General features: G+C 37.9%; 1 protein-coding gene across 2 annotated transcripts; it reads left to right on the top strand.

Annotated features, from left to right (window-relative positions):
- Nucleotides 1-8279: 8279 nt before the first annotated feature.
- FGF8 (fibroblast growth factor 8) lies at nucleotides 8280-17305 on the top strand. Of its 2 annotated transcripts, none has more exons than XM_072130115.1 (5): nucleotides 8280-9168; nucleotides 9282-9318; nucleotides 10584-10731; nucleotides 14164-14270; nucleotides 16228-17305. In XM_072130115.1, the coding sequence occupies exons 1-5, from the start codon at nucleotides 9137-9139 to the stop codon at nucleotides 16504-16506; spliced, it is 603 nt and encodes a 200-aa protein (XP_071986216.1). In that variant the 5' UTR covers nucleotides 8280-9136; the 3' UTR covers nucleotides 16507-17305. The 2 variants fall into 2 exon arrangements, with proteins under 2 accessions (XP_071986216.1, XP_071986217.1); XM_072130116.1 differs by having other exon boundaries at nucleotides 9015-9168; nucleotides 10551-10731; nucleotides 16228-17304.
- The last annotated feature ends 239 nt before the right edge of the window (nucleotides 17306-17544 follow it).

The raw sequence follows: 17544 nt of genomic DNA, 5'->3' as shown, positions 1-17544 counted from the left end.
GCCAGGACCTGTGCAGGCATTGCACCTCTCCATATGAAGAGTTCTCACACTGTGCGGACTTGTTTTTTCCAATGTACCTGTCTATTTATCTATCTATCATCTATCTATCCAATGGAAAGTCCAAAGCAGTGCAGTGGTACTGACTCCTAAGAAGGAGGAGTGCAATATCTGCAGGGCTAGTCTAGCCTCTCATAGACAAAAAATTGGAAAAGCGATTTTCCATTTTATCTATATATCTATCTGTCTTTATATCTATCTCCAAAAAAAATGAGGCTGCACTCCAAATTGAATGTGAAAAAAAACACATTAAATTTGAAGTGCAGTCTCATTTTTTGGAGTGTGTCAAGACCAGTTTGGGGTTTGCACCCACAAAGTTTTTTGCTTTGGTTCTGGTGGATTTCTAATGTTTTTATCTACCTATCTATTATCTGTCTTTTATCTATCTATCTTCTAATAATCTATCTGCTATTTATCTATCATTCGATTATCTATCTATCTATCTATCTATCTATCTATCCATCTTCTAATAATCTATCTGTTATCTATCTAAATATAACATATCTATGGTGTAAAATAAAAGCAGCAATGTGATTGGTATCTCACCCTCTTCTGGTGACCTCCCCTCCAGTGTGCACATATGTAGCGGTATCACCCCACCAGGTAGGTTATTACACCGTACACCCACCCGGGGTGTCTCCTCCTGTTCTATATCATCAGAAGACTTCTGGGAAATCAGTGGAAGAAGCAACAAGTTTCCTTGATATAAAATATGCACCAAACGCATTTGATCAGTTCTAGTGTGTTGGTTTTTTGGCAGCTCCAGTCTCTCCATTATCACAGAAGCCTTTTATCACTTGGTCGAAAAATACTGTTTTGTGACAGCAGCTAATTTTAAGAAGGAAGCGGTATTCTGTGCAGGCCTTATATTTTGGCAGCTACGTTGGAGGCCTCCTGGGGTCTGGGTGCCTGAATGTTCAATGTTAGTTGTCAGAAGCTGCTGCACACAGTCCGAATCCCCATCCCGCTGCAGAATTACGTCATTTAATCACAAGAAAAAGAATCAGAAAGGATTTGGGTGAATAAACAAAGTCTAAAAACTAAAAATAGAGTGTAAAAGAATAATCAGCCAATCAGGATAAAGTTGTCATCTCTCAAACACTAGTTCGGAAATTAAAGAAGTGACGTGATTGGTCTCTATGGGTAATTAACATATACACATATATTTTGGGGGCACTGTCCCATAATAATAACTGATCCATGTCTCTATTTATACATGAGAGCTGTGAAGAAATGGATTCACAATTGTCCTCACACTGCTGTACTCTTAGCGCCCTGCATCAAGCAGCTCCAGCCTCCTTTTCAGTCCAGTAGCAAGTTTCTGGCTAGGTATTACAGTAGCTACTTAGATAATAGGGGAGGGGCTAAGCAGTGTGAGGACACGCCCTCAAACCTGGATTATATATGCATTTTTCACAGTCCTGCTGCTACTAACAATACACACAAAGGTATGGTTCTACAGATCTCCAGGAACAATGCCTAACACTGTCTGCTTGGTCCATTCTGCTGACAGTTTCCTATTAATATTATTCTCCTATTGATTGTCATTTGTGGAGGAAAATAATTTTTTATAACTAGAATAAATTCATAATTTGGAGAATCATTGAGGAAGAGATGCCCATCCAAAGTAATCCAGCGCAGGTGCAGGGGTTCCTGCTGTGGAACAGGGAATATCACACATTGGATGTGAATGATTTAACACCTCACTAATCTGCTGCTATACTATGGTATCAGATAAGCTCATAGGGGAACAATGTGTGGGATCATCGACTGATAAAGTTACCACATGACATACCATGGTATGATTTGGGATTTTTGGAGAAGATTAAATCAATTGCAAAATGATGGTATTTTTTTAGCAACAGCGCCCCTCTTTATAATGGTTTGTGTCTGGTATTGCAGTCTATTCTCATTAGTGGTGAGTTGCATTACCTGACATTGTCTGTGAGCAAAGAGGCAATGGGACTTATATACTAAGGGAATGGGGATCGCACTTTCATCGGATTTTCAAAGTTTCCGGGATTTTCGCCGCTGTGACAGGTATTTAACTGGGAATTTTATTGCATGCGACCAAATTGTGGTGCAGCTGCGCTGGCTTCCATGCGACAGAAATGGGGGGGGGGGTGCCATTGGACAATCCGACTGATTTGGACGCGCGTGATTTAAGATTCAATTTCAAATTTTAAGTTATAAAAGAGGTCACTTTGTCAGTAACACATTTATTAGCTAGAAAGACATTCTCTTACTGTCTCCATGAGGCCTATGGATTTCATTGGGTGCCCTGTAATATTCCATTTCTCCTGCGGTGGCACTGCAGAGTATTAGCCTTGCTCTTCCATAGTTAGTAGTGTCTTGTCCTGGGTAGTTATATATCCATTTAACCACATTTCAGAGACATTAAGCAGAACTGACCCTTGGCACTATGGGAAAGCTGACTGACAACTCGCCTGAATTGGAAATTGCTAATGCAAATGTGCAAACCTCAAGGAATGAGTGCACTGAATGCCCACCTCTAGCGGTAGTGGATTATAATATAGGCGGTTACCCATTAAATTTTATACTGAGAAGATGCCTCACCCATGAAATCCTTGTACATCTTGTCATAATTTCAATGCACATGTACATAAGAGCAATTTGATGACCTCTTGAAGGCCCTCCAGAGGTCCTGGAACTGCAGATTGAAAGCAGTCAGAAGGAACACATTCTCCATTCCCCAAGAATCTTATTCTAGTAACAGATGTAAAAAGTAAATTCTGGACATGTAGGGGGTATAATATTCATACAACCTATGACATTTTCCCATCACTCACCTACAGAATGAATTAAGCAATGGTGCCCTAGAAGTTGGACCCCAACCCGTTATCCCGTATCCAGTTGGATAACCCCTTGAAGACACAGATAAAATAGATAACTACAGAAACTTTGTTGATTTAACCAGTGTTTATCCAATTTTGATGAAAGCTTAAGAGAATTTATGGAGATCCAATTATTAGTCAAGTCTCCTAAATTTTCGGTCATTTTCGCTATAGATTTCACATTTGACCTTTTTTGCTAAGAGCGACACCTAATGGTTAAACGACAAAGAAAAATTAACAAAATGCTTCTTTTTCCAAAACATCTGTCACAATTCTAGAATCAAAATATTTTTGTTAAATAGTTACATTGTCATCTTGGTTTAAAAACCCATTTTATTTATTGAAATATAGAAGATGTTCGGCTCTTTTAATTTGCTTCATGTCCTTGAAGCAGCTCCAGTGGAGAATTCTTGGAAGGACAGTAGCATTAGCAGGCAGCCTGTGCGGCGTGGAGCTGGGGAGGAGGAGGGGGGCTTCTAGCTACAGTAACAATAGGAGAGTTGTGTTGAGGTCATATTCTGGAGGTGGGGTGGGGTAGGCTTTGGGCTGTCAGTCAAACATCAGGTTGACAGGCCCTGGTTTTCTATCAGTTCGAGATAGCACTGATTGCTAATTCGAGGAAACAAAATGGCAATTGTAATTATGGGCTTTGATAAGATAAAAAGGCAGATGGAGAAAAGGGAGATGCTGCAGAGGAAAACAAGGCAAAGAAGCCAAGATCTTAGATTAAAAGCTTGATAATCTACAGTATATTAACAGCTGCCAATCAAAGGGGCTACAGGTAAGAGGAGACCTGGGAATGTCTCAGGCTTTCAGGGCTCTGCTCTGCACGCCTAGTTGACCTAATACAATTATGGCTTATTTCAAGCAAACTGTTGTAATAAGTTTAATAGCCTGTCATCATTACCATACTTACACAGGTCAGCTCCTCTTACCCCTGTGAATGAGCCTAGTAGGTGTGAAGTATCCGCTACTTCAACACAACTGGCAGAACTACAAGTCCCAGCTTGATCTGTCCTGCTGAATCCTATGGATTTATGGCCTTGTGTGAAATCATCCCTGAAAACATGTCCTTACATGTTCTTAAGGGGGGCTTACATCATGCATGCCAGAATGGGACCACCCAGAAAATGGACATTCATCTCTTTTCTTCCTGTTACAATCATTGCTTCCTATTACTTAGTCCAGTAACAAAATATTAGGGTTTTGGTAAAAACGACCTGTGAGTTTAGCAAGTCTTTACTCCCAGGGTGCTATAGATCAAGCCTTGGGTGCAAATTGAGGGGCGTAGAAAGTTCAGGGGGGGACATAAAGCAATCCATGCAATTTCTTGGGGGTCCCAGAGATTGGGGGGGGGGGGGCTCACTCTGACATCCTTGCAAATACAGAACAAGAAACAATAGCATTTACAAAACCACTAAGCATTAGAGGGGCCCACAGGCATTATTTCACTTAGGGTCCCAAAATATAGACCCCTTCCCCCCTGGGTGCAGTAACATATAGGGCAAAGTATCTTGACAGGACCATAAGGCACCTGGTTTCCTTTTGACAAGACCATAGTCACCCAAATCTGACCATCCTATTGGGAATAGCCAAACTTCACATATGTATTATATAATTATTAAGAATTATTATTATTATTACTACGACAGACAGGAGGACAACAAGAGTGTCTGGCAGGGGTCTTCTCCATCTCTATATTATCCATACATATACACTTGGCTGAGCATGGATATATAAATATATGGGGGGTGGACAATTATTCGGCCAATATGTAATGTGTATAATCTCTGAAAAATTGGATTAATTGATCATGTTTTACTACATACTACGGAGGGAAGAGGAGACCAGGAGTAGAATTGTGCTTTAAAGAGGTTTTACTGCCAAAGACATGTATCCCCTATCCACCTAAAAGGAGATAAGGGTCCAACTTCTCAGTAATCATGAGTATAGGGGTCCCCAAGTGCCCCCTGTTGAATGGACTGCAGCTGAACATGTGTGACCTGCACGCCATTCTCTTCAAAGAGACAACAACTATGTCCCAGCAGTCAGCCCCTAAGGTCCAACACCTATCCTAAGAACAGGGGAAGGGTACCTGTAGTGGTGAAACCTCCTATTAAGAATTACTAGATATCACTAGATTTGGTGATTTTGCACCTAGCCGGATGAGTGATCCTTCCATGCCAGAGTTTTTAGCTCACATGCAACAGGTGATCAACAGTAACAATTGTGTGCACTAGTATTTGTGTAATAGTGGACCGCCACTGAGAAACCAACCATGATAATGAGCGCAGGCTAGTGCTCGAAACGCGTCGGTTTTCATGCTGGCGTTCATTGTGACACGTTTTCTGGATATCAAATAAAACAGAACTAAAGAATTTTATCTTATACCTTGGTGAGCGATGGATTGTTTCTTTATTCCATATCACTAGATTTAGGAAGCACAGAAAAGTAAAGGTATAAAGTGCCTGGTGACTTACACCTCATATGTGTCACGGTAGAACGGGGCGCAGTCTTGCATATATTCATATATACAAATATACATAATGTACAGCTGATATATTCATCATTCCATCACATTATTAAACACTTATGTATTACTGGACCTGATGGAGATTTACTAGCTGAAATCCTATAAAAGTCTTATTGAAAGGCATAAAAAATGTACACGTCATGATTTGCATATTTTTCTATTCCAAATTTTTTTTTTTCCGCCTCCCTTGCCACTTCCGTTAAAGGGGAGGTGGGAAAAATGTGGGGGCAATGGGCTCCACTGGATTTAACAATTAAAATTGACTCCAGTTCTGCAAAAATGGGTGTGGCTAAAATGTGGTCAATGCGGACAAAATATTGATGTATGTGCCCAAATCTATTTTACACAGTATGCACCAGATTGGTCCATTGAGGACATGAGTGGGGCTAGAAGACGTGTAGTAGGGCTAGAAAGCGCCATTTTTTTTAATCACATGAGCCAAAACGTTAGAGCAAAATACTAGTCCAGTGTAGGAAGTGCGCCAGTTTAATAAATTTGTTACGTTTCTATTCCTTCTCCTCTAGGATTAAGTTTTGACAAAATCTCCCAAAATGTTTTCTAATATTGGCACAATATTTTTCTTCCATTTATATAATCATATATATAATTTTTTTCTAAAAATTGTTGCAATGAATGAAACATTCGCCGTTCTGCGGTAATGAATAAAAAAATGATCCAATAAATTCTCCAATATTTTAGCACTAAACAAACAACAACCTGATAAGTATTCCTGTATAGCTGGTTATTCGGGGGGGGGGGGGGAGCCATGCATGCGTCAACAAGGACAAGCGTTTGTAATCCGTATTCATAAGAATGAGGTTTTGTTTTACCTAGGATGGACAATGATGTAGCTGTGATATTACACACCTTCCAGTGCACCTTATTATACATGGGACCCTACAGTAGGAGCAAGCCATTGTGTTGTGGGGGCCACAGATTGCAATACAATAAGGACAAGGCATTTTTTTATAATGACACTACTTGACTTAAGATGCTTCTAATGTTTGTCAAGCTCAATTTAAATATCTATAAGAAAGAAACTGCATTTGCTGCAAACTGGTGTCTGGTTTCTAAACTCCCAGCAGGGTGGAGAGCTCCTAGTAACACTCATGAGACAGTCCTGTGGACTGGACCTCAGCAGTGCTCAGCTCAGTATGTGTATTTGGGGTGGGTGGGTGAATTTTATGTCTGGTCCATGATACTGCCCCATCTGCATGTGTATATGGTTTAATGGACCCCCTGAATAAATAGTGTAAAATTGCTTTGATTTGCTAAACAAATCACCTTATCCTGCTTTTCTTAGCCTGGGAGCAGGTCATAATTGTTTAACTAGTAGTAGGTACAATGTGCCCCCTCTGATGCCCTAATCCAGGTCAATGCATGCAGTGCATACATCTTCAAGGGAAAAGCTATCAATTAACTATCTATCGATGTATTTCTATGTTGTATGTTGTTTTCTTTATTTATTGTATAGGTTGTGTTGGATTTATTTGAATTACTTTATTTATTTTTCCTCCCCGACTACATTAACATGTGACACTTTGCTTGTGTCGGACCATATTATTAGTTTCTTAAGTGGCTGTGATCTTCTCACTTACTATGGTATTGAGATAGATAGAAATGACAGTATCCTGATATGTAAAATTATATTTTATATATAAATATCCAGGTAAATAAAGTACTCTGATGCCGATTTACCATACTGTTTAGAATGTTCAGTATGTGGCTACATTTTTATGATCATTTCTGTTACCTTTACTATTACAGTCACTGATTCTGTACAATATGAGAATGGTGCTGGAGGAGCAGCAAGGAGTAGCTCGGAGTAGTTGAGAGGTGTGTGTGGGAATGTAGTCGGCATATGACTTCTGTAGCAGAGGTGTTTCTTATTGTTTCCTTTCAAAGAGAAAACCTAATCCAATTAATCTGTCTCCCAGATTTCCAATGCAGGGTCATCCCAATACACAAACCCAATCATGGCAGTACACAAGAGCCTGATGCAGCAACTACCTGTGTCTGGTTTCTTTACAGCAGCTTATCCCCTACTGCTGCTGACACATGATTTTCACACTCCTGCAAAATATACTCTGCTCCTTATATGTAACAGAAAAAAATACATTATCACTAATGATGGCCAATGATGAACTGTGTGAAAAAATGATGAGGTGTGTACATGGATTAAACACTAGCTAATCCAATTAATTGTAAGCTTGTTGGAGCAATCCCTATTTAAACACTCGCACATCTTCATGACAGTGTAAAGACAACTTGGAGATTGTGGGTGCCACTTCGAGTCCCCATCCTTGCCTTGCATGGTGACATGCTGATACTTGTAGTTCACTGCCATCCATACATTGGAGTGAAAGCAACTTTTAGCTTTGCAATGGTTGATGATCATATAACCAATTGCATGCCACACTTTTTTCTATGCATTGGCATTATGGGACTTGCAGTCCTTCAGTGTCAATGCACGCGACTTCCTAAAGTTCTTGAAAGTTGAGAATTGCTTACACTTTTTGTTCTTCAGCAGCAAAAAACATGCATCATGTCTATAGTTTTTCCCATGTTGTAGGGATGATCAAGTGCTTAGATGGTGGAAGGAGTTGCTGGTACCTTTAGTCCTCCAGAGAGCATCGTGCTTGCAGGTCTACCGCATCTACTAGTCTATGACATAATGATCACTTGTAAGATTTCTCCTTACACTTGCTCCTCCAGAAGCTGGACTTAGTCATTGGTGGATTATAATGACTTACATAATTTATGTGTCTAACTGAAGGCATCCTGTAACGCTACAGATATCCAAGGGGCTGGTTTTCCTGGTCCATCCTCCCACATTTAACCTAGGATAGATGAGAAGGGTGTTTGACATTGGAGAGCTCAGGACAAGAGGAGGGACAAGAGCAGATTGCTTGCAATCATTACACTTAGTCCTCAATGAGACACCAGCCAAGACACACACATTTACACACTCACACACACTCACAGTCAGTCCATCAGGAGGTTCCCAAACCACAACTTCCACAGCCAGGTTCTTCTGTTAGCTACATGGTCTGATCTGTGCTTCACTCATCAAACACTTTAATCATCTCTCACACAACAAGAGCTGCCTTCTATCCAAGACAACGTCATTTTCTTCAGAGAAGAGGAAAAAAAATTATGATCCTCCCAAGAAGCTCTTTTTCCTCAGTTATTCAGAGTTTGGCTTTAGTTTGCTGAAAACCTTCACACTGAGTGGCTGAACCTGACAGCCCAGATCTCCAACATCTACAACTTGGGACATCCCCTCTGAGGTCCCATCTGCAAAGAGGCCACCCTTGAGAAGACTTGGACATTTGTCATCTAATTCTTGGAACCAAACTAGAAGCAGCAGTAACTTCTTTGGAGGGCTTGTTCTGGGCTTTGCAGGATCTTGGACTATTGCTGGTGGCTTTGGAGCTGGGCTGTTTCTGGGCTGGTTTGCTCTACATTTGCCTGGTAAATCTGCATTGCCTGCCTCGGCTCTGATCCCTTGCTTTCCCCCGGCATCCTAGACAGGGAGATGGGAGGAGAGATCTGCTGGAGCTCCTAGGACTTAGCAGCAGCACTGCACCTTCTTCTCCCACCAGCAGCTGCCTGCGTTACAACTGAGGACCTTCCCTTACCAGGCAGCAGTCCCAAGGAATATCCTGCTCTGTACAACCCGGAGCTCATCATGCTCTACATCACATCAATGCTTGGATACCTGTGAGTACCTACTGCACAATCCTACATCCTTATATATGTATTGCAATCATATGTATCACTCCCATCATCTTCTCATCAACACCTCTAAACTACATCTCTCTATATTTCCCCAGGTTGATGCACTTGTTTGTCATCTGTTTACAAGCTCAGGTAAGCATCCCATTATTATCTTATCTCTATATTAGTATTCTGTTTACATTAAAAGTAACAAGTTAACCATAATAGAATGATACCTTGTATATATTAAGTAGTCATTAGTCACATGACCAGATGCAGTGTTACAGCTATAACGCTGCAAATCATAACTAGCTATCTACCTTCCATAATAATAGTAAATGACAGGAGGCTATGAGGACATGGAGCGTGATACATTAGCTAAATAACTGCAACGTCAGCCTTAATCCTATTTATTAATAATGGGTTGACAGCATGTTTCAAGGTCATAGGGAGAGCTACAAATGAAGTGTCTCCTATACTTTCCCCAAAATTTTCAACCCAAGAGAAGGCCCAAGAATTGGTTTACAGATTTTTTTTGCAAAAGGTGACATCACTTTGTGGCTTATGAGCCGTATGCCATTGTATGTCCCCATGATGCTAGCAGCCAATTCTTAACATATTGTCCATGTTATGATACAGAAAGGGAATCTCTCCGCTTTGTCAGGTATAAGAGCTATTGTGCAGAAGTCAAAAATCTTTGATTTGATACGGGGATTTGGCTAAGAGCTCCCTTGTCACCCATAGAAGTAAAGCCAAATCTCCCTCACATTTGTTGAGTATACATCTTTATAAATGTCAAAGACAAGAACAATCCTATCCACTTTTTTTTTCCATAGCCAAAGGGAGTATAAATCTCCAGTAGGATGGTTTACTTAGCAATCTGCCAAATTTGTCACAGTAGTCACTGTGGTTTCTACGCATTAAAAAGATGTACGCTTTAATGATAACGCTGCCAATAAGTAACACATCTAAAGGATGATCACTTATCGAAAATGACCCTTATATATAAAACTACGACTCATTCAGCCTTTTAATTTTATACATAGGTAGCAGATTTTAGTGACATTTGGAACATTATATAATATCCATCTTTTATTGCTTATCAGTGAGTTTTAGCCAAAAATAGCTAAACAAAAAATTCTGCATAATTTTTTACATGATATCCTAAATTTACTAGTTTTTTTTATTACTATACTATAAAGCTTTATTTGTGACCGGTATGAAGTTTTTATAGTTGTAGTAGATGTATTATGATATCCCAAAATTTGGATGTTAACGCCCTGCACAGACAATCTTCTAGGGATATTATACCGGTGCATTCGGGCTTCATCTAGTTGTACTAAGATCTAAAAAATATAATAGCTTGTTTTATGTATTTCCTAAAGGTAACTGTTCAGTCCCCACCTAATTTTACACAGCATGTGAGGGAGCAGAGCCTGGTGACAGATCAGCTGAGCAGAAGGCTCATCAGGACCTACCAGTTATACAGCCGCACCAGTGGGAAGCATGTACAAGTACTGGACAACAAGAAAATCAATGCAATGGCCGAGGATGGGGATCCACATGGTAAGAGCACCCCTGAGTCTGCGTCATTCTATAATGTATGCTGATTTATGTTATGTATCTTGAAGATTTTCCATATCCATGTAGCAGAATTGGGTTTGTTATGGATTTTTAAATGCACTTTATAAAGTGCAGCTGGAAAGACTTAAATGACATATTCAGCACTGCTACATCTCCATGGATTTGCCATTTCATGATGATATTACTATTATTACTATTACCGGTCCCCCCCCTTCAACACAACTATTTATAATACGTTACAATCGACTCAAGATTTTTCCCTGTTCTTATGAGTCAGTGCTCCATAAAGTGCTCTATATCTAAACTTGGTGTCTGACTTAAGAGATCATATAACTTTGCTAGGGTCATACAGACAATCTGGGATACCAGTTCTGATTACCTGAATTTAAGGACATGGCATTACGTCAGGGGGAAGACGTTGGCTGTGAAGATTTATATGACGTGATTGCAATTTTATTACATGCATTCATCTGTATCTGCATAAAATTATACAGTATTTACCTGCCTATTAGCCTGTTTTTACTAATATGTTATAAAGTGGTTAATAAAATCTGTTTAACCACGAGATATAATAGATTTTTCATAGATACATGTTTAAAGGTAACATAGATACAATAAATAATTATATTTAATGATATTATTAGAATGTAATATTTAATTATTACATTATTTAATTAGTTTTTTCCCAGCATTTAAAATTTTATTATTATCATTATTATTATTATTATTATTATAATTATTATTATCAGTATTATCAGTATTATCAGTATTATTATCATTAGGCCTAAACTACAGGGTCAGGTGACCAGGCCTGTTCTATCAGGTGGGAAGAATCAGGGGCGAGCAGCTGTTATTTTTAGCCGTCCAATTTTATCAATCCATGTTGTAAATTAAGTGGACAATTAAATTCCAACCTTTGAAGTTGGCTTCACGTTTCCCATGTTTTTTGTTATTTGTAAATCTCTGGATTGTAGGGATTGAAAGGTTTGCACTTGTAAATATCAAAAATCTGTACGAGTTATAAGGTCGAACAGAATGAAGGAATTTGGAGATTCTGTTCAGCACATAAGTTTGGCTACGTATGATATATATATATTTTTTTTATCTGTCGACAAATTATTACCAAGAGGGAACAAAATTATTCTGCAAGGTAAATACAGTGCTAGACATAGTGGACACAGACAGTCTGGTAGAGAAGAGAGGAGGGGAAGGTATAGAGACGTTTCCCACAGCAAAATTGATTCATAAAATAAAATGTAATTTAGACAAAAAACAGAACATTTCAATTTGAGGATATTTCAGGGGGGGGGCGGGGGCGGAAAACAAAAAAAATATAATAAATATATACACAAATTCTAAGAGGAGGTTATGAAGTATGATATAAAACAGAAAAAGAACAAGCATTTTCTCAGATGTAAAGGTTTAAGAAAGTTGTAGTCTGTAAACGTTAAAAGGAGGTTCAAGATTGTTCTATATGAATCTCCAGAGAGACCCCTAATGTCTGGAAGAGCCATTAAAACTCTTCTTACTTTCACCTTTTTTAACATTTCCTGAATACTTTCTCCTCTTCTCAGTGCAGTTTTGGGATCAAATGTGTCTCACTGCATTTTTTCTGCATCTACGTAGCTACTTTCCTTCAAAGTTTCAGCTTGAAACATAATTTTACTGGGATAAAGCTGTCACTAGTGCAAAAGGATAAAAATGAATATGCTAAGCTTTCCAAAAACACATCTCGAACAATCTCAAGACCCTTTGAGAGAGAAAAAAAAAAAGTTTGTAATTTACAAATCATCCTAAAACGGGATGGGGGAAGTCATAGTGGGGGTAATTGTATAATAGTGACTTCCTTATTGAGCCTGTGGTCATGTGATGTATTGTATTGATGGATATGTGTGTTCAATTCTGGGCAACATTTTTTAAAGGCACCCTTAACCTTTGTCTGTATATAAATCCATGTAAATCCTTTACTTGGTTCTTGACCCCTTTTTCTAATGTCTATATGTTCATAAAATAGGAAAATTAGGTTTGAGATCCCACTATGAACATAAATTGGCGTGAATACATTGGCATAATATGGAAACATTTTTCAAGGGCTATAAATATATAGTAGAACGTTAACCTATAGATACCGTTATTATAGATATATCTCTATTATGCTAAGTCTGATTGATGGTTAAGTTTGCTGTCGTGTTAAAATCTAGATAAAGCGGCTGCCAAATTTTCTATCTGATATAAATTTTTCACAACCTAATTTTTTTTCTCAGCGCAACGATACAAGACAGATGTAGTTCTGAATCAATATTCTGTAAACCTTTTACTGGATCTTACATTGATTTTCCTCCATGCCTCTTACCATAGGAAACTCTCTTCGAGTTACCTGTTTATCCTATTGAATGCAGTCTCCATTGAGTAGGAGGAGTATTTTTTTTTTATATTTTATGATGTTTGATGACATCTATTATATATCTGATGGGTTAATATTTTTTTCCTAGCTTCGGGGCAGAAGTAGGGATGAACGCCCATTTTAATAAAGGCGTCTACAGACTGTATTCCATTCACTGTGTGGGTAGATGCAAATGTTAAAGTGATCATCTGCTCCGCCATGCGTTAAGAGGTTTTATAAAAAAAAAAATTTATGTCAAAGGGGAATTACAGAAATTTAAGTATAACATCGTATTACCATCAAAATTCCTCACTCAGTTGTACGTTATTCTCCAACTACAACATCTAAGACAGCAGTAGACAAAGTAGGATCATGTAATATCTGTGGACGGAGAGACTTTTCTTTTAACTTTTTTTATTTATTTTCCGCATCGACCAGAAATTTGCATAGTCAGTCTGTACCACGATCAATGTCTCTTTTATAAATCGAGGGAGTAAATCAATACGCCATGCACAAGCAAATAATAGGGCAGTTTCTATCCTCTGGGTCTCCATCTCGTTGTACATAATAAGCTAGTAAAATCTGGGGAATTAACACATGATGGAGACCATTAAAATTAAAGGTACATGTGTGGTCAGATATTTTTGGAGATGTTCTTGTAGGAGGTGGCGGATCCAGCATGATTGACACTTTGGTTCCTGTCTGGCTATAGTTAACAGCTAAGCACAGATGGTTCTTGTCTGTCTTCGTAAGAAATGATAATCAAGAGTCATAGCAGATTTTTAAGGTTTTATAATGTGTTTTAAGGTGGACATTCCAAATTGTCATAGAGGTCAATCCCTTTATACCCAAATTATTCCTTTCATCATTTTGTATTCTACAGTGAAAGTAACTTCCCAATGTAACTTAATGTTTATCTCAATATCCTAATCTTTACTCACAGTCAATGGTGTCTTGTAGGCAGCTCATTGTAAAAATTTGACTTAATCAACACAAAAATATTTATCGTATATTTCCTTTTTCCCCTGCAGCCAAATTGATTGTGGAAACAGACACATTCGGAAGCAGAGTCCGCATTAAAGGAGCCGAGACGGGTTATTACATCTGCATGAACAAGAAGGGGAAGTTGGTCGGCAAGGTGGGTTGGACTTTACATCACGACAAAGTGTTGTCATATTCCCACTAAGCTTTGGAAGGCCTTGGAAATTAATTTAAAGATTAAAGGAGGTCATTGGGGCGAATATTGCAGTCAAGAGGCACGAAGAAGGTGCTGATTATAAAGACGGGAAAGTGCACGGTAGTAAGATTGTGAATACAATTTTTGATCAAAAGGAGCAAGAGAATTGGGAAAGGAAAAGAGTAACAAAGACGAGATAAAAGAGTCAAAAGGAATAAAAGCTGAAAGGGAAAAAAAGGGGTGTTTCAAATTCCATATATCTTATTTAACAAATAGCCAAATTGCTTTGCTATTATGTACAATTACATGCTACAAGTATTTGGAATGTTAAGACACAAAGTTCAGGCTGCCTCATCACTAAGCCCTGAAATCTTCACATTAGTCATGGTTGTTCTTTAACACCCAGAAACCGTTCCGAGGGGTTCTTTTAAAACTTTACTTTCAAGCCATTATTGGTTCTAAAGATGTCTGCTACAATGAGGATTTTCATTCCTCGTATTCACTGTTATTATGTGGGGTGAGGGGACTCGGGCTGATCAAAGTTAATACGCCCACTGCCTGCGCATACCTGCTTTAGAAATGTTTTTCCCAACCTCTATCCACTTCAGTAACTGACAATGACTTCCTGGCAGTTACAGTGTTACACGACGGCAGCTCATATGAACAGCCTGTATGTCTTTACCCGCCCCTTCTTCTTCTTCATTTTGGGTCTTGAGGCTCATTGTGGAGTGATTGTTTTGAGCCAGGCAACTGTTGGTTCACCGAGAACCCTTCTGCCTTCTCTAGCAACTTGCTCAAGTTCTTCATGTAAAAAAATGGCAAAAACTGTTTTTTTGATTTGTCGCCATTGATCGATATTACATTTTTTAGTTTTTTGGTGGCAAATTATGCTTTTCATAATGGGGTTTAAAAAGGCAATTGGTCTTCTTAAGCTAGGAGGCCACATGAGATAAACCCTGTAAGTGGGTGAGCTAATGGTTTCTTGACACATCACACTACTAGCCAATGAATTAAGAATTTTAGACAAGCTATCTCTGTCTACAAATCAATAATGCATATTAAGGGGTGTTTTAAAAGTTTTATCGAATGAGCTCATGGTAGACACTAACTTGTGTTGGGCAATGTGTACATTTTACATCAGAGCCTTCAAACTTTGCATTATATTTTGGGAACCTCATGTAATTACCATTGTTGACTTGTTGACTTGTGTTACTATGTCCAACATGTAATGCATACTAATTGAGGCATCCATACACTGTAGCTACATATGGACCAATATATTGTCCAGGGCTTATTAAACTTTGGATACATATTATTCAATTGTAAATATATTTTGACAAAATACATCAACTAGGGATGGCAAAAATACTGACGGGGGTTGACGGTAGAGATTACCATAGCCTTACTGGGCAACTTTGGCCCATCTACAGCTTGTCGGAAAGGAGCGTCCAAATTTTTATTAACCACATCAACAATATGTAAGATATATAATGTATAGTTGACATGCTAGAAACATGTTTGTTTCGGAATCAGACATTTACAATGGCAATAAATAAAAGTATTGGGTATTTTTCCCGTTAAACCTTCAAGAGATACAAAAGTTACATTATGGTGCATTACTTTGAAGATTGATCTTCTCTAATCAATTCTGGCATCTAATTCTATTTGCTGTGCGTCATACACTAAGCCAGTCAGCCATAAAATATGTCATGTCTAATTAGAAAACAAATTGTATATAAAATAAATATATATGTGCCTTGTGTTTGCAATTGTGCTAATCATTACAAATTAGGGTAAAGCGGATCCAACCATAATGGGTAGCACAGTCTGGTCCAAAAATGTACTTTGCTTAATTACAATGTTGCACTTTGTACATTTTTTATTCTTTGTGACTCATATTTATTTTTTTTTCATTTAGACAAATGGAAGGGGAAAAGATTGTGTCTTTTCGGAAATAGTCTTGGAAAACAACTATACGGCATTGCAAAATGCCAAGTACGAAGGGTGGTATATGGCCTTCACCCGAAGAGGTCGTCCTAGAAAAGGTTCCAAGACAAGACAGCACCAACGGGAGGTTCACTTTATGAAGAGGATGCCAAAAGGCCACCACACCACTGAACCTCATAAACGTTTTGAATTCATTAATTATCCCTTTAATCGGAGAAGTAAAAGGACTCGATACTCAAGTTCTCGGTAGGAACTGGAGCAAAGTCCATTCCACATTCTACAGACTATAAATATAGACTACTCTATTCTAATATAAAATGGAAAAGACACATGAACTAGTTGTTTTATATATAAATATACATATATATTTTTTGTTTTTACAGATGATTTATTTTTTTATTCTTACAAGACTTTTTTTAAGAAAAAAAAGAAAATGAACTACAAAAAAGTGGGCTCTTCCTTTTAGATCTTAGATTTTTTTTTAATACTTAGAAAAGATATTTTAGAGGAGGACAAACCTGGGACCAAAAGTGCTACTTACTGATGAAAACACTTAACCAAAAACCCAAGACAGACAAACAAGACAGGTGCATGAAGACTGAAGAAGGAACCCGACCTTCTGTGTTTTGTGTTTTTTTTCCTTTGACAACCTTTTATGGAATAATTGATTTTAACATATGTTTTTGTGACTATTCATAAGAGCTGCTTTTCATCTATTCAGTTTCCTTCATGGAAACCATGAATACTTATAACTATTTTTGTGAAACTTTTTTTATACTGATGTTGTTCTTTCTGCAAACGAGGACAAATCATGTTTTTGTTTGACATTCAGAAACTGAAAACCTCAAGACTTGCAACTAAACGGTGGTAACATGCATCCCAGAGGTAGAAATCAGTTGTAAAAAATAGTGATAAAAGTAATAACGTTATTTTTTTTTGGAAACACTGTACAAATGTCAGTTGTCTGGCAAGACCTTTGTCCTTTTTTTAAGGATATGTGTAAATATTAATATTAATGATGAAATATTTATTTAAATGTGTATTAAAATTTGTACTAGTATTTTGGCCTTATGTATTCCCTTTACTTTGGATTCTTTTCCATTTTTTTAAATATCCCTAAAATGTAAATGAAGGGATATCGTTTTTTTACAGATCACAAAATTTAGGAACATTGAACAATGAATGAAAAAACAAATGTCGTACTAGAAAGATATTCTATTCTTCCAATTTTTAAACAAATTCCAAAAATTTTCAGATTTTTCAGTAACAGGTGAGCTCAATTAAAAAA

This window comes from Engystomops pustulosus, chromosome 11 (genome assembly GCF_040894005.1).
Source record: "Engystomops pustulosus chromosome 11, aEngPut4.maternal, whole genome shotgun sequence".
NCBI lineage: Eukaryota > Metazoa > Chordata > Amphibia > Anura > Leptodactylidae > Engystomops > Engystomops pustulosus.
Note: the sequence above shows the minus strand (reverse complement) of the source record. Positions and strands in the feature narration are given on the sequence as shown.